Source organism: Argiope bruennichi, chromosome 3 (genome assembly GCF_947563725.1).
Source record: "Argiope bruennichi chromosome 3, qqArgBrue1.1, whole genome shotgun sequence".
Lineage (NCBI taxonomy): Eukaryota > Metazoa > Arthropoda > Arachnida > Araneae > Araneidae > Argiope > Argiope bruennichi.
Window position 1 is genome coordinate 71,417,635 of NC_079153.1, and position 24,316 is coordinate 71,441,950.

At 26.1% G+C, this 24,316-nt stretch overlaps 1 protein-coding gene across 1 annotated transcript; it reads left to right on the top strand.

Moving 5' to 3' along the window:
- The first annotated feature begins 4,961 nt into the window (after positions 1–4,961).
- On the top strand, positions 4,962–24,316 carry LOC129963137 (protein ROP-like). The gene is made up of 15 exons (XM_056077235.1): positions 4,962–5,211; positions 5,482–5,613; positions 6,888–6,964; positions 11,042–11,117; positions 11,203–11,306; positions 12,409–12,554; positions 12,655–12,739; positions 14,301–14,545; positions 16,485–16,695; positions 17,537–17,675; positions 17,905–18,014; positions 18,147–18,248; positions 20,038–20,129; positions 21,064–21,218; positions 21,620–24,316. Exons 1-15 carry the CDS (start codon positions 5,184–5,186, stop codon positions 21,679–21,681), a joined length of 1,764 nt encoding a protein of 587 aa, XP_055933210.1. The 5' UTR covers positions 4,962–5,183; the 3' UTR covers positions 21,682–24,316.

Genomic DNA, 24,316 nt, shown 5'->3' on the forward strand with positions numbered 1-24,316 from the left:
CTTTAGAACCCTTAGTCCTAATATGAATAATAATTAATATTAAAAATTTCCGGTGAACAATCACTCTTAGGCACACTGTTTGTACATATATTAATTTTGATGAGGTTAAAGCGTGAGTTCCCTTAATATGCGGTTATTTTATTTTAATAGCTCAGAAGTGATGAAAATAATACCCAAGGAATCTTATAATGTTTCAATAAAAGTTTTCAGCTTTACTTCTTTGTTGTTGGTGTTTTAAAGCATTATAAAAACTCTGGGACGGACATCAAAATTTTGTACCGTAGTGGAGATGCAACAAGGACAGCATTTGTGCCGATGTTTCTCTTTTTCTACGCTTTTCTACGCTTATTAAAAAATTCTCTCTCTAGTTCTTTCACATACATATATTTGGGGAGAACCATACGGTCTTTATGCAAGGGGCCACACATGCATCGGACAAGCTGGCAAATTAGCAATACTGGTGTGATTCGATGATGCCTTAGGATTGCATCAGTTGTGAAAAAAGAGTTCAAAGAAGACAGACAATAATTGATTCATTGCCGAAGAATGCAGTTCAGAAAACTCTAAATTCTTACAAGATTGTTATTTCAAATTGTTTCCAAGATTACGATAGTGAATTAGAAAAAAAGTATCCCCCTTTCAATATATGAAATTGAAAACAAACTCTTAGACATAAGTATTTATCGACTTCTATATTAAATCTTCTTTGAAAAAATTGATTTAAACAATATCTGGTGGCACGGCAGTGCCCCCGCCAAGTCGAGCAAAAACAAACGGCACGCCGTACCATCCTTTTCTCGAAGCAGTTTAGGCCATTTTCGACTCCCTATAACTTCGTTGTGAATAAAACTAGTAGCCTGGACTTTCAGTAACCAAGCAGGCATTATATAAACACGGTATATTTCAAATTTCATTAAATTTGAACCAGTAGTTTAAGAATTATAACTAGTCAAAGCTTGTGAATTTTGTCACTGACTGACTGACCGATCATCAAAACTCTGACACTTCTAGCAGACATAGAAGCTTTAAATTTAGAATACAATTAGTGTTTAGTGTATAAATCAAGGAAAAACTAAAATATGCGTGTAATAATGGAGGGATGGATAAATTTCTCGAAGTTTCAAGCATTATCTATTTTGTCGGCAAATTCGTCGCCAAATGGTAGCCAAGTTTGTCACCAAGCTCTCGGATCACTGGCTCGGGATCTGACAGCATCCAATACAGATTAATGTAAAACGGTCTTTCTTATGATGACATTATTCTCGCTGGGAAGCAAAATTACAGGTTTGTAACAATATCTAATTTGAAATAATTCAACTTGAAGCTGTGGAAGCTGCAAACGCAATGGGTGACATTCAGAGAATCAATCTGGTAGAAGAAGAGCAAACTGATCTTCAAAGTATGATCGCAAAACTTAATGCCGATCAAAAAAGAGTCTTCGATATGATCACAAATAAAATGGACACAACTGATAATAACGCTGACTTTGGAAGTATTAAAGCGCAGGAATCCTCAATTTGTGAATAAAACAGACTAAGAAGCATTTACCGTCCAGACTTGTCAAAAATTGTAACATCAAAGCTTACGAGAAAAGCCCATAGAGACAGGGAGTGGGCTTTAAGAAAAAATGTAGCTGAAGCCCAAGAAGTACCGGAAAAGAAAAAGAGTAAGACTACATACAAAAAGAAATGAGATGCCATCAAAATCATAACTTGTAAAAAAAAAAAAAAAGTCTGGCAACTCAGTTCTTCTATCGTAAAAAGTTGTGAGATCCATGTAATACCAAGTCGGTCAATTTATTCAGTCCCTACTTAAGGGTTCTTCTGGCTTAAGTTATTACGTAATTAGCTAACTTGACAAAATCTTATAGTAACCATATCAATATTAAAAATCTTTTATGGTTAAAATAAATAGATTGATTTGGCCATCGCATAGATTGACTTGGCTTCTCGGTGAACTTCGGGATGAGACCCCATAGCATGAAATCACTATGTATCTTTACATTAAATTAGATTACATTAACATATTATATTAAATTAGATTGTTTAGTGCGATTGCCAAGTCAATCTATTTATTTTAACCATAAAAGATTTTTAATATTGATATGGTTACTATAAGATGTTGTCAAGTTAGCTAATTACGTAATAACTTAAGCTAGAAGGCCCTTAAGTAGGTACTGAATAAATTGACCGACTTGGTATTACATGGATCTCACAACTTTTTACGATAGAAGAACTGAGTTGCGAGACTTGGTTTTTTTTACAAGTTATGTTTTTGATGGCATTAATATTACTGGATAGCTCATTTAATTTAAATATTTGTAATTCTCATTCGTGGGCAATTCGAATTTTTCTCCGAGCCCCGTAAATTTTCTGTTAAAGTGATACTAACACATCTTTTGTATAAGACGAATATTTTTTGTTAAGTTTAAAGTCAAGATTACAAATTGTAATTTTTTTAAATTATAAAGTTGTTTTCATTAACTAAATCCAACCGTACTCTCTGCCAAAATGATCATGAATAAGAATCAATTTGTAATATTTATTAAAACTGTTAAATACTATAAATGAATCACTCTTTGCCAATTTTAAGTTAAAATTTGTCGTTTTCTCTTGCTGCATTTTTAGAAGCTTTCTTATTTCGAATTTTCAGGAAGATCGAATTTTGATGGCAATTTCGAATTAGTGAAGCTCTGCTCTTTCCATTACTTTGAACTTCATTTTCGCATACATTATTTGCTTACAAAATCAGGGGTTGTTTTAATATAGATATGTTAGTTGTTAGTTATGTAAATATATAAAAGATGTAAATTACTATTTGATGTTAATAATAATAATAAAAAAAGAAGAAAAAAAATATATAATTTTTGAAATATTCGGAGATTTTTTTTTTTTTTTTGCTTGAATGCTATAACATAATGATAATGAATGGAAATTCAGTTTGAATTAAATTCTGTACAGGTTTTTAAAAAACACCAAGAAAAGTTTTTTTTTTTTTTGTCTTTTATAACGTTTATGATAATCTGAAGTAATACAAGTCAATTCTTTTCATTTCTTTTAAATTTTTAATTAAATAATAAAATTTTTAAATCTAGAAATTATTTATTTTTACAATTCATATATTTTTTATAAATCATCATGTACTTCGTAATGAAATTCATGAAAATGTCTTTGTAATGGAATTTTTCTCTCATTGTTGTGGTAGAATTTTAAAATTATACATACTTTTGCATTTTTTATGACTTTAAGCAATTTTAATTGAATTCAGAATTTACTTACAAATTCTGAACGTTTATATAAATTTTATTTTCATGTGCGTGACACTACCTTATAGTGGATTTGAGAGGAAAAAAAATATTTTAATAGGCCTTTATGTATATAACAATAATTAATGATTTAAAAGTTAAAAAAAAATAATTAAAATAAAACTGTTCCACCTCTTAATTCATCTGTAAACGGGCATTTTTTAAAAAAATTTTATTATTAAATTTATTTCATACGCTGATTGAATGTTTACTGGAAACCAGGTACTATCGAAAATTGTTTCCAGCTAGTCCCCGCAAAAACATCGGCCATGTATAGCAATGCGCTTCCCGCTCAAAAAGTACATTCTGATAGGAAAAATTCATTATTAACTTTCTTCTTGCAAATAAACCCTCTTTTCTTTCTTCAACTCGTTTTACAGTCTGTGTTGTGTGGCAAGAAGACAAAAAACACTCCTTTGATACTCAACAAGTACACACATAAAATGTGTCAAGCTATACAATTGCTTAAAATCTTAAAAAAAAAAAAAAAAAAATCTTCTTAGAAGGATACTTTTTCGAACCACAGGTAGATACTCCTACCGATTTTACAGATTTAGCAGCAGTTTTAGGCTTGCAGAGTTCTTATTTCTTTATCTGTGAGTCTAGTATACATTAAATTTCTGTGGAGTCACATATTCTCTGCTTTGTAAGATGTACAAACGTGAAATGGGGAGTACAGGCTGAAATGTTGTTTGTGTCATTATCAGTAATTTGTGTATAAAATAGCCATTAAGTTTGTAATGGTTTCTAGACTTACGTTTGTTCAACGCCAAATTCGCAGCTATGTAGATCCGAATCGGGTGTTAAACAAATAATAATAATAATAGGTATGCGATAGTGAATGAATCCAAAAGAAGGAAGAGCATTATTTCAAAGGAAGTATTCATCTGAAACATATGCAACAATTCGAATTCAAGCAGGTACACTATATACGTTGAAAACTGGTTTTATACCTTACGCTTGTTATATATAAATTTGTTTCTCGTTTTATACAACTTTATACTCTGTTTATTTATATATCTTTCCATCAATCTCTAGCGTTGGTTTGGTAAACAATTTAGAAAATGATTTGATTGCAGTTTAGAATTCATAAAATTCAATCTCGAAAATTTTTAAGTGGAGTGAAATGTTTATTAAATAATCACGTATGCTTTTATGTTTTCTTTATAACCCAGAGAAATTTTTCAAATATTTGGTAAAGAGATATCATGTTATGATTATTGGAATCAATATTAATTACAGGCGCAAAAAGTTGTTTCACAAGACAGAGCAATAAAAGGCGTCTTCCCAATCCGAAACTGTTTCAGAAAATATTGCTTCGGTTTCGCTTTAAAAAAATAAATTTTTGAAATTGATCTTAAAAGCAGCTTATGTTGTATATAGTGGATTTATTAAAATTCCATATCTAGATTGGAAATATAAAATTTAAATAAATTATTTTTTAAAGTCAGTTTTCTATAAATTTCTAGAAAAAATGTTCATTAATTTAGGGTAAGGAAGTAAAGATTTGGTCTCATGATGTGATAATCCACAGGCAGCAATTATGTGATTTCATATCTAAATTTCATTGTCACTGGCAGCATGATTCTTGCTCTGATATAATGATATGTTAAAATGCTGTATTTTTTAATAAAATGTTAGGAAATGTTACGAATCATGAAATATATATTTAAAAAGAGATTGCGTAACGCCATCTTTCGTCAACATTCTCATTAAAAATTTTATGGCTTCATAAAAAACAGTCTTTCACAATCCTGAAAGTAGAGAAAGGAATGAGTCATTCACAAACAAATTTACGCATGCGCGTGTTGCAATTGACAGTGATCGTGACACCTTGGTTTTTGTGAATTACGGAGAAGGAACATAAAACTGATCAAAAATGGCTTTAAAAAATGTTGTTGGTGCAAGTAAGTAGTATTATAAGCAAAAATATATCTCTTGTTGTTAGTATTATTATAAAATTTGGGAAATTTGTTCATTCTTTTTTTAAAAAAGCTTTTTTCTATACGTCTCTCTCCGTATGAAATTTGAAAGGGGTGTGTTTACAAGATACATTATATCTTTTCCTTATATTTATTTTTGATTCAGAGGAATGAAATCTCAATTATCAAAAAAAGAATGCAATAATTGTACATTATGTTACGAAATAATGATGTTTTTGATATTTTTCCACTTAGAAATTATGAATGATGTGATCCGATCTGTAAAAAAGAAGGGTGACTGGAAAGTTCTTGTAGTAGATAAATTAGGAATGAGAATGATCTCAGCATGTTGTAAAATGCATAGAATCGCCCAAGAGGGCATTACAAGTAAGAAAAAAATTCTGACCTTTATTTCCCGCATTCCTATTACTATATTTTGCTCTTCATTACATCAGCAGCACATTCCTTCTGATGTAATTTTTTTGTAATGTAATTATTTACATTATTCCAAAAATGATTTGTGTGGAAGATGACTGAATTAAAAATGTCTAAGAAATATGTAGGCATTTTTACTTCAAGCTGTGATTAAAAAGTCTTAATCGTTTCATTTATCAAATATGAACTAAACATTTGTATTTATTTGGCATTTAAAGTTATTTAGGAGATTTGATTCATAAGTTCTGGTCCTCAAATAATGTGAATCGGTGTTATAATTTAAGTATATGATAGAATATTTGTTCAATTTTTTTAAAAGTGTAATTGTCTAATTATTGACTTAAATATTGCATAGGATTTTTTAAAATTCTTTTTTAATGATTAAATTGTTTGATCCCATTTATATTTAATAGAAGAACCAGGAAACTTTTTTAAAAATTGTTTGTACTGAAATTACAGAATTTTTAAATTTTTGATATGATTAATCTACTACTAATAAGGCTGTAATATTATTGATAAACACTATAGGATATTTTATCATGATAGTAAGACTCATTTATAATATATTCTAATTTTTATATCTTGATGATGTAGACACATTTTATTTTTTATGAGCCTTGTTGATTTACATCTAAATTGTTAAAAACAGTTTTTAATATTTTATACAGTCAGCTGTCTACCAATATGATTAACATAGATTAATTTTACTACAAATGCTAATTTTTAATTTCTGTCACAAATTAATATACTTGATTGGAACCTTAAATCTAATTCAGTCTAATAGAAAATGTGTTCTAAAGATGGTAATTTGTATTTTTAAAAATCTTAATTTTGTGAATGTTTTTTTTTTCTGTTTATATCTTCAGTTGCTAAACATATTTACAGCAGAAATATATTTTATAGCATATTAAATTTAAATATTGAAATGTGTTGATTGCAATAATTTATAAACTATGTTAAATTCATTTTGATTTAGATTTTTATATCATGCATGCATTATGTAAGCATTTTATACATTGGATTTTTTTAAAATTTGCTATTGTAGAGTTCACTGTTTGAAAAAGGTAGTATGTTTTTGTAAAACTGTGTTGCTATTGCGTTTTCCTGATGAAATATGCAGAATTTTCATAATAATTAAATATATTAAAAAATTTTTGTTTTAAATTAACATCGCGGCTATATTATATATTGATTATACATTGAATATTCATGCAATTTTTCAACAGTTGTAGAAGATATCGAAAAAATTCGAGAACCCCTACCCAATATGGAAGCAATATATTTGATAACCCCTACTGATAAGGTATTTTTTTTTATTTTATTCTATATATTAAAAAAATAAATTCATGTTGTATTTGAGAAAATGGTACTTTTCCATTATCCAGGCGCAAGCGAAAAATCACCAAATAATGTAGAATTCCACCAAATATCTTATGCCAAATTCGCGTTTGGTTCACAATTGGCAACATTTTCTTGAATTTTATGTATTCTAATGGGTAGAAACAAATTTAATAAAATTACCAGTAAAACAAACTAGAAAAAAATTAAAGAAAATCAAACTTAATGCAAACTTTGTGGTGTTGTTCTTTATGCAAAACTGCATTTTGAAATGTGTCATACTCTCAAATTTTATTGAAAAATATTGATTACAAATAGAAGCAATTTTTAGATGTTCATTTCAATAAAATTTTACTAAAGTTTATTTTGGATTTTGTGAGAAAAGTGGATTTGTTATGCAACAATTTTTTTCTTTAAAACATGCCTTTTATTATCAATAATTTATTATCAATAATTGTTTTTTAATGTTAATTCTTAATATATTTAAAGACATTAGTTAAATTTTATAGCAATAGCATTAAATTTTTAATAAAATAAATTGTAGAGAAATATATGTTTTTAAAGGTATTCTTAAAAAATTGTAAAATTAATACTAAAAGTCTATACCTCTAGACTGAGAACTTTAGGGACACAGCGATAGTTGATAAAGCTCAAACCTGAAAATATTAATCAAGCATATATAACTTGCAGTATCATTATGTACATAAATGTAGTAGTTGATGTTATTTTTGAATGAATATTAGTTTTATTTCCTATGTGGATATCTTATGCATGCATATTTTTTATATGATTCATGTTATTCAGTTGATAGAGTTTTATCTAACTTATTTTTTAGATGTTTGTAAAAAAGAAGAAAAAAAAAAAAAAAGATTTTTTAATATTTGAGAAGATGCGAAAATTTTAATACCATATATTGATATGTGTGATCAGTCTGTAAAATTTGTGTGAAATTAGATATGTGGTTTTCTAAGAACCAAAATGATATAATTAAAAAAATATTAATATATTTTATGTCTTTCTGGTTTTTTTTTGTTTTGTTTTAACAATTTAGTTAATTTTCATTTAAGTAGCTTACTTTAACAAGTGAAATAATTCTGTTAGGGATCATCTGCCTATTCTTTATTATTGTTGAATTGTGTACCTTTTATATGAATTTTAAGGAGACTAAAAATTTAAGAAAAATAAAAGCTAAAAAAAGTTTGGCTTAAAGAAATTTTTATTGTCATAATTCAAAGCAGCCGCAGTCATAAAGGTGCCAATAACAGATTTTAGAAGATAGAGCAATCTTAACTTATAAAGGGTAAAGTGTTAAAAGATTTTGCATTTAAATTCTGTAGTAAAGTTTCAGTTCTGTTTATTTTGAACTACAGCTACTTCATTGCATAGTAATCAGCCATCTTGGCATATCAAACAACATACTAAAGTTGGTTTAAACTTATTTGTTTATTAAAATTTTTGCAAATTACTCCCATTTACTCAAAATTGAGGAAATGGTATTTGTTTGACTTGGTGTATCTATCTATCTATCTATCTATCTATCTATCTATCTATATATATATATATATATATATATATATATGCAAAATCAAAATGAGATAAATACTTACATGATCAATATTTTTATTTTAAGATTTGATGTGACTTCCATTAAACAATCTTTCCTGTATTCTTTGTTCTTCCAAAAAATTATAATGTAATGTTTTTGCACAGCTATTTGTCTAATTCTTAGTACTTTTTAAGTAGTAATATGAAACTTAAAACAGGGTTGGTTATCCATTTACTAAATTCATTTTTCCAGAAATATAAGTTTATTTTTAAGTCCATCAAAAATTGAAAAGCAAACATGGTACCTCTTCTTATCGGCAAGTAAAAGAATCTTTTAAATGTATAGTCTTGTCACCGATGGAATAAGTTTTATCTTTTTCAATTTAAAGGAAGAATGTAATAATGCATTCAGACTGGATCAGTATTAGATATTTCAGTAGTCTTCCATTCTCTTATTCCACATCTTATTGTTTCATATATTTCATTTAAAAGGTATATTTTTGATTCATGTCCTCATGTGTGATTAATATTCCAAAATCTTCTTTTTAATTAAGTTCAGTTTAACTTCTAGCTGTCTAATTTTATTGCTTTATTTTTAAAGCAGTTTACTTGGAAACAGACTATCTAGAAAAATCTTTCTTGAATCAGTGTGTTCTGATCCCATCAGAACTGGATTATTAATAAGTAAAAGACTTGAGATTTTTGTGCTATTTTAAGGACTTTTTTCTTCAATCAGTATGTTCTGACCTTATCAGGACTGGATTATCAATAAGCAAAGACTTGAGATTTTTATGGTATTTTCAGGATAATTTTATTCTATGCCCCCCCCCCCATATTATTTACAAACATCAGATACTTCATCTCATTCTTCATTTAATCAAGTATTGTTAATATTTTAGAACTTTATTTTTAGAAATATTATTATTAAATATGTTTGGTGTGGTCTTCAGGATATTCACAGATTCATTGGAATGAAAAGGTGGACATATTCACAAAATTGGTCATGGATTCACCCCCATTGCTTGAGTAGATTGCTCCAAAAGATTTAATTTCTCATTGTCAGGAAATTTCACTACAAAAAATGAATCACATTTTCCAAAATAGCAAATATCAAGTATCTAATGGCGGTGCTCCCACCATGTTTTCCCTTAATCCGTGACTCAAAAATATAAGAGAAGATATCGTAACTGCACAACTTTTTACCTGGATGATTACAACTCTAACTGTTGAAAGATTTAGACTACACAATTAAACTCACTGCCAAGTTTATAATCTTGAAAATAACATTGAACATATCATCTTGTTTTGTTCCAAATCTTTTTGCAAAACTTAATATTGATCATCATTCTTGTTCTCTCAAAACGTTTATTCAGAAAGCTGTCTGTAATAAGCAGCATCTCCAGATTCTTTTCCAATTTCTGAAGCTTTTTAACATCTATTGAATGAACTCTTTTGGAATTAGGGGATAATGGCCTCTGTTGCCAAAAATCCCATTTTCATTCCATTTCAATCAATTTTCAATTTTTTAAAAATTATTATTTTACCTTGTTATAATATTTGCTTCTTAAAAGCAGCTTAGATAGAAATTAAAGTCTATAAAAATATCTTGTTTTGGAATTTGGATGGGAAAAGGTGTCTCCCATTACATGTGAACCTGAAGATTTTTATAGAGCTTAATCTGCCCCAGAATTTCATGTAGTTTGTTTCATGATGCTTCTTCAGGAATTTGAAAACTTCCACACCTTTAGATTTGATGAAATAATTTTTGATGCTGGAGAAAAATTAGTGGTAGCATCTTTATAATAACACCTGTAGCACTTATGTATTTAAGTTTAATAAGAAATTTTGTGAAAAATCCTTATTATTTAATAGCAATATGCAACTTTCTCTTTAATCTTCTAATTTTGTCTTTAAATTATCAGTTAATATAAAGTATGAGCTTGCTTTATATTTTAATATTCTCTTTAGGTTTTTTAAAAAATTATTTATTCTTTTATCTTTCTACTATGATACATTTTGTTTCAAGAATGTCTTGTCAATTTTATTAATTTTCAAGTTTATAGGAGAGTTGAACTTTTTAGAGATGTATCTATAGATTGAATTATACTATCTCTGATTCATTTAACAGTTTAGACATGCTAAAATATGATAGTTAGTGTATTACAGAGGAAAAGCATTTAATTTAAAATTACCATTGATTGGGTTTTGATTATAGTATTTTAATAAGTATGCAGTGCAGTGCAATTAAATCTGGTAGTAAGAATTTCCATTAATCAGCAATGTCTTTCTTTCAAACTATGTACAAGTGTTTTAACTTTTATAAGATTTTTCTTAAATAGATAATTATGGCTTTGTTTCTTATTTTTTACATTTAGTGCTGCAAAAAAAAAAAAAAAAAAAAAATCAAGTTCACTTTTTGATGAAATTTTTTTATGACTTAGTGTTTTTATTTTTATATATTTTTTTAATATCTCCCTTTATGTATTTTGACATTTAGTCTGTGGAACGATTGATGAGGGATTTCCAAGTCAATAGAAATATGTATAGGTCTGCTCATGTATTTTTCACTGAGGGTGAGTATTGTTTATAAATATTTTTGTAAACAATAAAGTTTGAAATATTTTTCATCTCCTATAATATCGTTTCTCTCTATTTCAGCGTGTGGAGATGAGTTATTTAACGAGTTGTGCAAATCTCCTTGTGCAAAGTACATAAAGACCTTGAAAGAGATTAATATTGCCTTCCTCCCTTATGAATCTCAGGTATAAATTTTATTATTGCTTTTAAGATTCATTTTTATTAAGATGGTAAATCGATCTATGACAGTGTTTTAAACAAATATTACATTGAAAGTTTCATTTTCTCTAGTTTTTAAAAACACAGACTAATATGAACTTCAATATAAAAAAAAAGGGGGAAACTTTTTGAGATCATGAAAAAAATAATCCATACTCTTTGTTAATTAATTATAACATTTTTAATTCTTTGTTTTATGTATTAAATTGTTTCTTGGATTCTTAATACATTTTTTTTCAATTGCTGGTGTATTATTTAAATAGTAACATAAGTTTTCTATTATAGTTTTGATAGCAATGTGCAGTTAAAAAAATTTTATGTGGTAAATTTTAAACTATCATTATAAATTTATACAAGTAAGTTTTTCTCAAAACTTACTTTTCAAAATATACTTTGTTTCAATTTATGTAAAGATTGAACTTCATATAAAAGTTTTCACTTATTAGAGATTATTCCAATAAATTTTTAACAGATATTTTAATGAAACTGGTAGTGGCACTGAAGTATAATATTGAATAATTAAAATATTATTTTATCATGAATTTTGATACTTTTTTTTTGTTTTTGTTCTGAATTTTAAAAAAATTTTGAATAAAAAAATATTAAAAAGAATACTAATTCTGTGTTTCTTATAGTTTAATATATTATATTTTATTTTTATAGTTTTATACGATATATTATTTTTTTAAAAATAAAATAATGAGAATATGCTCAAATAGCATTGATTTCTTGAAGTTATGTAGAAATTTTAATGAAGATTAACCATTAATGAATGTTAGCTGTGTATTATATGTATTGATGAACAGATTAATTTCTAATAATCTTATAGAGTTGTTAATTATTATGTTTTATTTATGTTTGTGTGTTTGTGAAAGGATTCTTCATTTTATTAGTACATTTAATTTTATTATTTTTGTATACTTTTCCTTTATAAAATTAAATCTACTTTAACATTCATTTATTGGTTAACCTACTTGATCTTTATTGGTTTTTAAACAATGAACTGTATATTTGAATTAGGATATAATTTTAGAATTGTTTCTGTAATTTTTATTTTAAATTTGTTAGGTATTTTCTTTGGATTATCCTGAAACCTTTCAAATGTACTTCAACCCTTCAAAGTCTTCGCAAACTGCTAATTTAGAGCGCATAGCTGAACAGATTGCGACTGTTTGCGCAACTTTAGGCGAATATCCTAATATTAGATATCGATAGTAAGTAATTGTATTTTTCCTCTTCCTCAGGAGAATAATTTAATATTAATTTTTATAAATTTTTATGAAAAGAAGTGTCAAATTTGCCGTTTTATTTCAGCGATTTTGATCGAAATGTCGAACTAGCACAGTTAATTCAACAAAAACTGGATGCTTACAAGGCTGATGAGCCAACTATGGGAGAAGTATGATAATTTTTTGTTTAAAAATACTTCAAAAATTTCACATTAAATATTGTTTAATAAATTTTTACTATTTTTTTTTTTTTTGATGTTACATTATTATTTGCAAAAAGAAGAAATTATTCTTATAAATGTCTTGTCTGGGAAGTGTTTTTGAACTGACCATTTTTATGATATCCTGTTTAAGTAAAGTATGATAAATACTAATTTGTTCCTCGCATTACTCATTTTAGGAAGTTTGATATTATAATTTCTGTAAGAAAATTTATAGCTTGCTGATACTGTTAAATATAATTTCTTCTTTTGTTAAATACAGAAATAACAATAGCAAAAAATCATTTTAATTGTGTGTGCTAAATATGTTGTATAATTTACCTAATATCTCAATGTTTTTGTACTCAAGTTTAATAAAAATTCAGTAAACTGCAATGAGAGAATAAAATTTTATAATTTCAGAAGAATTATATATTTTTAAACATCCACTTATGTAATAAAATATAGCAAAAATGTTTAGAAATCGCCAAACTATAAAAAATTTCTTTATTTGACGAATTTGAAATTAAATCAAAGCTGTAATTACTTTAAAATCGCATACAGTAGGGTATCATTATGTATTTCTCATTTGTGCATTATTTATCACAATTTCAATTCATTCCTAATAAATGTAATGAAAAATTACTTTATTTATATGATACTAAGGATACAAAGCTTCATTTTCACATTGTTTTCAGTTCTGAGGAAAAGTGAACTCTTCCAAGATCAGTGATTGCTTTTGAGGAATATGTGAATTTTGATACCAATATTATGGCATCAGAATATATCATCATTAATAAATTAACAGCAAATAAAATATTTGGTGTTAGTTTAATTATTAAAGAAGAATCCGAAAAAGTTCTTTCATGATACTCCAATGGAATAACTTCTTCAAACTAATTAAGAAACTTTAAACTATTCTTTTTTAGTTAAAACAAAAATGTAAAAATATTCTGCGAAATAATTTGATTCATAACGCTGTACTTAATACTAGCATATAATCAGCATGTTAGACATCAGTTTGAGATTTTTTTCTACATTTTCCCTGCACATTTATAAATAATTTAAAATAAGAAACATATAATTAGTACTCAAAATATGCTATAATGTTTAATATTTTTCTCACTTTTAGGATAATTATTTATTTTACAATTTATTTGCTTTCAATACTTTAAACTAAGATATTATGAAATATGTACCACACATAATATGCTAATATCAACTTCAGAATTAAACTTTTAAATAAATTCATTATTAGCTCTAAATTTGTAATAATCAAAGTTGTTTATTAAAATTTAAATTTTATATCTTTCCATTTATACATTGTTTTATGACAATCTTTCTATGATGTAATAATACACACACACACACTATTGGGAAATGTAATTGAATATATGAAAAAAAAGCTACCTTTTTGTCTTGGTTTTTAAAAATGGATGCATTATTATTATTATTATTATTTTTTTTTGTTATGATCAATAGTTTGATATATTTTATATTCCGTGTATAATAATTCTTCATTTCATTACAGGGTCCTGAAAAAATGCGATCTCAACTTCTGATTTTGGACAGAGGTTTTGACTGTGTGTCACCTCTTTTGCACGAATTGACATTTCAAGCTATGGCATATGATCTTTTGCCTATACAAAATGATGTCTATAAATTTGAAACATCAACTGGGCCTGATGTGAATGTGAAAGAAAAGGAGGTTTTGTTAGATGAAAATGATGATTTGTGGGTGGAATTAAGGCATCAGCATATTGCTGTTGTTTCAACGTAAGTAAATGGGGAACTATGCTCTTATTACTAAATGTTTTTTTTTTTTGTATTCTTATAAATTATTGTAAATGTTTTGTTGATAATTTATTCATTATAATTTAAAAATGATAAAATTTATTTATTAAAAATATATTTTGTTTAAATATAACCTATATATAAGTGCGTGTGTATTTTAATTGATGTTATCCTCTGTCATTTTTTTTCCCAGTTAGATTAAAATTTTCATATTTTAAATGATTTTTTAACTTTCTGTTTTGATCAATGACTAGGAACCTTGTTAGTGCTCTTGGCACTAATGTGATAGATTAAAAAGCAATTGTAGGAACATGTTCTACTCTTTTATTATTTCTGGGACAGGACTCCCCCCCTTCCACTAAGCCCCCCCTTCCACTTTAAAAAAAGCTAGTCCTAGTCCTAGCATTTTTTAAAAACTTGTAATTTTCTTATGATATGACATATCAATCTTAGACAGTTAAATTACAATGATTCGACTTTGAAAGGTATGAGAAAAGCTCAATCAGCTTACACATTAAATTTTGATATTTGAATATATTTAGTTGAAAAAATGAGTAAAGAAGGAATGTAGCTTCACTTGAAGTCCTGAACTACTTAGTTTTAATGGTTTGTATAAAAGGTGCTTTAAAAGTTCTTTTTTTTTTTTTTTTTTTTTTTTGTCTAAATTATTTTTTTAGACAGAAAAATAATAATTTCACCCACCACATTACAGAACCATGCGAGATCTATCCAACTGTGTGTAAAGTTAGGACATCCTTGACAATAACTCTTTTACATCCTGTGCTCTTCATTTGAGACAGAAACTGGGCCATCAGTTTCAATTTGCTCAACCGGGTAGAGTGAAAGTATTCGAGAGAGAGTAGAATTATAATTGTCAAAGATCTAGGCACAAAATTTTGCTCTATTTTTGCAGTTTATTTTTGGAATTATATCTATTCGTAAACACAATTATTCATAAACATTTTGACAGAAGGATGAAATTTTGTACACTAAATTTACAGATTTCTGTCCAGTTTAAATTTCTCCATTTACATGATTTATTGTGTGTTTCTGAGTCAAAGAAAATATAATAATATGAAATGCTAAGAGCTATATCGATAAAATTTGGCACCATAAAATTTTAGCATCTAAAGTACAGATCAGTATCAACTTTTGAATCAAATCCATAGCAAGTTGACCATATGTTGGTCTGTCTATTCGCATACATGTATATGTGATAACTCAAAAATGCACTAACTTAGATAAATGGATTTTGGTGAGAAATCTTATTTCTAATATTATAGCTTTGTGTCAAATTTTGGTTCCAATTGCCCACCCAAAAAGTTCCCAAAAATGCATATTTGTTTTTCTTTATTATACTGCAAAGCACTAAATACTCGTTTGTGGAACTCTAAAAGAAAAATGCAGTATGGCACTTGCACCATTAAATCTGAATAAACCAACTAACCAACCAACCTAAAAGAAAAATGCAGTGCTTCTAAATTTCATGGTTTTACCCGAGAGTGTGGAGGGAGAACACTTTTATAGAGAAGTTTGGCAGAAAGTTTTGGCGAAATTATTTCCACTTCTTTCACAGACATTGCAGAATATATTAAGCTGTTTCTTCAAATGTTTTGTTCACCACTTTTGCTTTTTTTTATGTATCTAATATACATACATTAAATGAGTTCTCAGCTGAAATTGTTTCTTTCTTAAACAACTAATGCCAGTTAAATTTTTCTAATAAGGCATCATATTTGAAATTGATAAAGTGCAGGTTAAGAGTGGAAAAATTATTGAACGCTTTACATTCCACTAAAAAAAATGTCCCTTGAATTTTTTAAAATCTAAAACACATAATATGTATTTGATCTACACTTTCTACATAATTTTTTGGCATACACATTCATTTCATTACATATTTGTTCTTCCCCCCCTTTAGGAGTGTCACAAAGCAATTGAAGACATTTATTGAGAGTAAAAGAATGACTGCATCAACTGATAAAGCTAGTTTCAAAGATTTGTCTGTAATGATTAAAAAAATGCCACAGTATCAAAAAGAATTGAGCAAATATTCAACATATTTGCATTTAGCTGAAGATTGCATGAAATGTTATCAAGGGAATGTGGACAAATTGTGTAAAGTTGAACAGGTTTGTTTTATTTGTTTTGTGTTGGATCCTTAACTTATTTGAAAATTTTTCTTGAATGCATTAATTAAAAAAAAAAATCTTTCTTGTAGAATAAATTTACAATAATAATGATCTTTTATAAACAATGCATGTGTGGTTAATTCTAAGTTCAGATTATAAATAATTGTTGTAGGGTAATTTATTTTTACTTTCTGTATTGAATATATATATATATATATATATATATAATTTGGAAAGAAAACTGCAAAACTAAATAAATGGATAGAAATAATGTTAATTTTATGTGTGTGTGAATGTTTTAAACTATATATTTAAAATCTGTTCCAATTTTCTATTGTAAAATTTTTAAAATTCTTTTTACTTGAGATCCCACTTTGGTTGCTGAAATGTTTTGTCATCACATCTATGACGGAAAATTGTCCACAATTCTATAATAAGTTTGTTTAATAAGTAGTTTGTTTAATAATTCTTTAAATAAGTTCTTTCTTTAAATAAATTCTTTAATAAATTCTAATAAATTAAATAATTCTTTAAATAAATTCTTTAATAAGTAGTTTGTTATTAATAATAAGTTTGTTTGTTTTTTGCAACATTTTAAGGAATTTTTGCTAAAGTTTGAAAAGGCAATGCTAATTTTTAGATTTACCATAGAATCGGTCCTTTTCTTGTACTGAAGAAATTCTCACAGTATTCATAATTTGTTTTTTCACAACCTTAAAATTTATATTTGCTATTTTTGGTGTTGTGACTCGTAACTTTGTTTTATTATAAATTTTAGATGATATTATGTATGCATGCTCATAATTTGTATTGTTTGAAACTTTAAAGAGCTTTCTTTCAGGATTTGGCTATGGGTACTGATGCTGAAGGTGAAAAGATCAAAGATCCTATGAGAAATATTGTACCCATTCTATTGGATGGTGCTGTCAGCACATTTGACAAAATACGTATTATTCTACTCTATATATTGTCTAAAAATGGTAATTCTAATTCTTATTTGTAAAGAGGTTTACTTTCATTTTCTAAAAGAAATTACTTCTTCTAACATTATAATCAGATTAAATTCTATTGTAATCAAATAAACATCTTATTCTAATAATTTAATAGCTCATGTTATATTTAATCTTCAAGTTGATCCAATTTTTGTAGTTATTAGATTAATGATAGCATTGACATTAGAAAACTAATTTACATTTGTTATTTTTGTAGGTATTACTGAGGAGAATCTTGCTAAGTTAATTCAGCATGCCCAGATTCCTCCAACAGAAAAAGCTATGATCACTAACATGGCTATGTTGGGAGTTAATATAGTAACAGATGTATGAATATATTTGCCACATTTTATCTTTGTTTTTAACTAAAATTAAACCATAAATTAAAAAAAATATATATATAATTATAGGAATTTTTCTTTTACAAATTAATAAGAGAGTTACTTATGATTCTTCCAGGGAAGTCGTAAGAAACCTTATCAAGTTCCTAGAAAGGAAAGAATAACAGAGCAAACCTATCAAATGTCTCGTTGGACTCCTGTGTTAAAGGATATTGTGGAGGTGATTTTGCAAAGCTTCTCTTGCCTCTACTGTATATATATATATATATTATTTAATTTCTTTAATAAGTATTTGTTGTTCCCAAATACACTTTGTAATTAAAGAATAATTTTTATTGTGTAGTTTGCAATTATTATTATATTTTTGGCTTTTAATTTTTAATACAAACATTTATTTGAAACAATAAATATTAAGTATTTCAGTTTAGAAACATTTAGAAAGGTACCATATTTTTATCTTTAAAAAAGGAATCTAGTATTAATGCACATGCTTTTTGTTTTAATAACTCTTTCACTAAATTGTTTCTTTACATAAAAAATAAATAAATAAAAAAATGCTCCTCTTCACTTCGAAATTTCCTGCTTGGTATGTTTTGTTATTGAGCTGATTTAAAAACTCTGTGGAGTGTCATTTATATTTTTGAATAGATATTTTGCTATCCTTCATATTAAAATTTTGGAGTCATTTTTTTTTAAATCTCATAATTTTAGAAATGAGGGTTTCCTCCCCCCATCACATATATTGCTTTTGATCTTTATTTGTCTTTCAGACTAATTTTTCTGCTTAGTTATAATTTGTTACTGATAGTTTAAAAAAAATCAGAATAAGAATGTAAATAAAAAGCTAATTCGGTTCATGTTGAATAATACAGTAAATGGCATTTCTAGATGGAAATGTTTCAGATCATTAGAATTAAAAGAAATATTAATAATGATCACTTTTTTGGTTTTTCAAAATTTTCTGGAGTTTAAATTCTGATATATTGAGAAAGATTTGAATGGAAAATAATGTGAAGTGTATATATATATATATATCAGGAATTGAAGAAAATTGTACTTTGATATGCAAGGGAAATTAAGATAACATAATCTAAATTTTTTCAATTTCTCTTGAAATCCCTCGTATCTTTTCATTTAAAAATGTATTTTATGCTGCACATAATTGAGTACAACCTGTGGTTCTACATAGCAATTCTAGGAGTACAATTTTTGGCTGGTTTGTTTTTGGAATGTCGGAAGGTATTCATCATGCAATTGTTTAAATCTCAAAAGAAAAACTTCCGTAGATTATCTGTTACTCAACATATTTATATTGTGGAAAAATGATATAGGTAAAGCGACTTTTGAACTCTTGTGCAATTAAACCATACTCAGAAAAAGGAGAAGAAAGATAAATGATTTTTATAATTGCTATCAAAAGACCTTGTGCAGTTCAGAACAAGGAAAACAATAGACTTATATAAAAAATGTTGCATTATATACTATTTAAAAATTGGAATTGAGGAAAGTATTGAATATAACAGTGGCTCCAGTTTCAGTAATTGCAAATAAATAAATATTGTGAGAGTGAGAGTGAGATATATAGTATTGGCCTATAGTAAGATTCAGTGAATGGTTGAAAATTTAAAATACGATTTTTGTCTGTATTACATTAATAAACTGAATTTAGAAAGAATAGAAGTTTTCATTTTATTTGAGATCTTTTTTTTCTAGATATAACAAATTATTATTAATGTTTTATATATTAAGTATCTTAATTTATAATATGGTTATTTTCATTCATTCTCTTTTTTAATATAATATTTTTTATTACTTTCTATTTTTGTATATTTGTTTTTGTATATTTAAAATATTTGTTTTTTACAGTAATATTTGCATATATTGGAGAGTATAATTTTATTTATTTATAAGTAATTTGTTGTATTTTTTTATGCATTAATTTTAAATTAATGAGCATATTTCATTTTTTTCCTTTATAATCTTAACATTTTTTCCTTCATCTATTTCAGGATGCAATTGATGATAAATTGGATGCTAAACACTTTCCATTCTTAGCAGGCCGTGTAGCTCAGAGCAGCTATGGTCGCCCAACGCCTACAAGGTACTTGAAATTTACTTTTAAATGTTAAATAATAACAAAACTAACAGTTTTAAATTCAAAAGAGATTAGTCCTATAATATTCTGTTTCGATAATTTATATGTGTATTATTGATTTAAATACTATAATAATTACTAATTACCAGGCATCAAAATAATTAAGAATTCATGAAATTACTTTGAATTATATTATTCTGACTTATTACAGGAAATATTCTGCATGGTACTTTATTAAAAAAATATTCTGGTTTTTGCAAAATAATTAAATAAATGCTGAGTGAATATATATATATATATATAATATATAATATTCATATTCACTCAGCATTTATTATTTATATCCTGAGCGTATTATATATGTATATGCCATAACATATATTTAATAATATTTTAAATTTGACATTTTTTATCTGTTTATATTTTAAGTTAAAATCTGACGTCACATATTCATAATTTATTTGTTTATTAGTTGTCTAAATGGTAAAATAGTTTTGGAATGAGTTGTATATTTATATAAATTGGTCAATAATTGCAGTATTTTTTCAGATTCTTGCATGTTCAGCTAATTAATTTATTACATTTAATCTTTTTATGCTAATAAACAAAACAAAAAAGAAAAAATCTGCATATCTTGGGAAACTTCTTCCATATCATTTCTAATTTATTTATGTGGTTTTATTTCATAAAATATTCAAACACATTTCAATGTTTTCTTTCTTTTCTTTTTTGCTGTGCCATAATGATCTTGGACATTAAAATTGTGTAAACATATACCTTTAATGATTTTCTTTTAATTAAGTCTGAGTATTAGTTTTTTTTTTTTTTTTTTTTTTTTTTGTAGTCTAGAATGAATTTTTTCATTAAAGTTTAGTTTGAAATATTTATTGTATATAGATTTGGGAATGTGGTTTTTTTAAAAATTATGTTTTTATTTTAGTGTAAGATATGGTCATTGGCATAAAGATAAAAATGCCCCAAATATTAAAAATTTGCCTCGTCTCATGGTATTTGTTGTTGGAGGTGCTTGTTATTCTGAATTGAGATGTGCCTATGAAGTCACAAAAGAGTATAAAAACTGGGAAGTTATTGTAGGTAAGATATTTAATTAAAATGATAATTTCATAATTAAACTTAATTTTAATCTCTATATGTTTTTCAGATTAATTTCAGGAGATTGTTTTTTAAAAAGTTTAACACAGTTTTAGAAAACTAGCATAAAAAAAATATATTACGGAAATATAAAATTTAAATTTATTGATGCTACATTGATTTTATTTTACTATAATTTATTATTTTAAACTGAAATTTTAAATTATCAGTACTAAATGAGATTTTTAAAGTATTAGTAAGTGCATTCATTTAATAACATAAATGCAAATTAAAAAAAAAGATTCTAGTATGTTATTTTTTATGTGAAACAGCGATAATTGTGCTGCTTTATTTTTTATATCTTATGTTTTTAGTATTGATTATTCTGTTTTTTATTATTACAGGAAGTGATCATCTACTTACTCCAGAAGGATTTCTCACTGATCTGCGAGATTTAACTAGCTAAATTTTAGGTGTGCTCTTGAGAGAAATATCTTGTTATATCTGCACATCTCTAGGTGACTTTTAATGTACAGTTTCCAGCTAGTCATGTCTAATGTTTATTACTATGACTTTTCCTTGCAAATTCTACATATATATATACATTTGCTTATGTATGTATATCTGTAAAAAATATATTCGTCTGTGAGTAATTGTGATGTTTTTTTAAAACTTGGGTAGCTTTGTGTGCTTTTGGTGCAAGTTTCATCAGGTGGCAACTTTAACATGTGATAATTAGCTTCTGATAGATTAATGATGCAGCACCTTTTCACAGTTTTGATTTGAACTACTTGATAAATGCATTTAAGATACTCAAGGTAAAATATAGTTAAAAAAATAATTTATAAAATGTTTTGTAATATAGATAATTGTTGAACTGTTATCTACTCAGTATAGTTCACTTGGCTTCCTCTTTTGGTGTTTTTAAAAATAAAATATTTCATATAATGAAAGTTCTTCATTGCATCTTAATATCATAATAGATAAAAAGGTATATATAACAGTTTGCCTTGAAATATGTAAATGAATATATCTTGCCATTATTGGCCTTGTAACCATATGACTTTGAAATATATTCCATTCAACATTGTTAGTTACTACATTTTATTATCACTTTTGAAAAGTTTTACTATATCAAATTATAACAATACTAGATGCTTCATGAAATGTTTGATGCAAAATATTATTTTATGAAATAATAAATGCATGGGCAAAATATCGCTTATAAAAGCAATAGTAATTTTTATTACTGTGTGAATATTTTTTTTTTGCATTTTAATTAAGTTAAACAATGGATTTATAATACCAAGCACATTTTAAGTATCTTTTTACCTTATATCAATGTTAAAAAATTATTTAGCTTTTGTAATTTTTACATTTTATATTATTATATCATTGCCATTAAAAAAATGGATATACTTAAGGGAATGATTTTATGTTGTTAATTTTGAATGTATAAAATGTTCTATGAGATTTTGCTTGCTTATATGAATTGTGGTTTTCCATTATGCAGAATGCTTTACATTAATGGTATAAAAATAAAGGGGCCAATCATAGATAGTCAAATTTTGTTTTACCTAAAATATGGTGTTTTCTATATAAAATTATGTAAACCAGGGTTTCTTAAATGTTTTCTACTCATAACCCTTTTTAGACTAAAAAATGTTTTTCAAGATTAATTTTTTTTTTATGTTAAAAAAAAATGAATAAGCATCTATGTAAAAAAGGAAATTGTACAAGTATATGAATTATCTACAAACAAAAATAAAATAAAACAACAAATAAATTTTTCTAAAGTATCTTAATAATAAAATTCGTGATTTTTTTTCAAGTATCTGACAAAAATATATTAGTCAAAGCTTTTATGACATCATAATTGATGATGCTGTACAATTTCATCAGAGATCATGATTCATGATTTAAGAAACCCATTTAACCATTGTTTGTCCATTCTTTTAATAATTTAGAGAATGTGTTTTCTTCATTGTGTTATCATTGACTTGATGTTCATTAAATGTTGTGATAAAGCTTAATGTTTAACATTATTAATCTTTAAATTCATAAATTTAAATATGAAGTATTAATTTGATGGTGAATATATGTTTCATGTTTAATGATTTATTTTGTTTGAACTTGTTCTAATTTTATTAGAGAGATCTCTTCTGTTTATGAAATAAATGTGTAAATATTATTTCATTTACAAAGCATGAAATTCATTGTTTTTATCATCATTCCATTCATGAATCCATCATTATGTTACATGTTTTACATTAGTTAGATTTAATCAGTGTTGTATAGTCTATGAATATATTAGCAATACATGGTTCTCATTATAACTATTTATCAAATATAAGTATTTGTTGAAAAATTAAGAAAAACTTTCCTTTAGTACTTGAATTTTAGTTTAGAAGCTGGGCTTCAAAATGGTCAATACCTTTTTCTGTACTTGATAAATATTCACTGTTCACAGAACAATGTATTTTAGTTATTCTAATGTAGTATTTATGTGATAATATAGGAACCATAATCATACATAGTTATGCAATTAGGGACCTACTCCAAAAGGCTACTCTGAGATGTTTTTGTAAAATATAATAAAACAATTTCTAATTCTGGATTTTCCTAAAATTAATTTTCTCCTTGTATACATACATCGTTATGCAACAAATAGAAATTGATTCAAGTTTATGTAGGAAATCATACTCTTAAATGTAGTTTTTAATAAGGAAAAATAAATCTACCAAATAATAGTTGGTTTCCTATGACATAAATATGTCCAATTTTGAATAAAATTGATTTGTATAAAACTAAATTGTTTATTTAAATACAAAATAATTAAATCTTTTTAATTTCTTTTTCTTCTTTTGTACAGTCTGATTGATGAGCTTAGGAAGAAAAAAAATATGAAAAGAAATGTTTTAGGAGACATACATTATCTGTTTGAAATTGACTTGAAAGTCTTAGTATTATGTTAGAAGTTGTGTACAGTACTTTAAACACATGTTGCTATGATGACTTATACTCTAGCTCTAGTCATTGTAATTTAACATTCCTATTATTCCTGTAATAGTATAGTAGAATAAAGCTAAAATATCATGCAA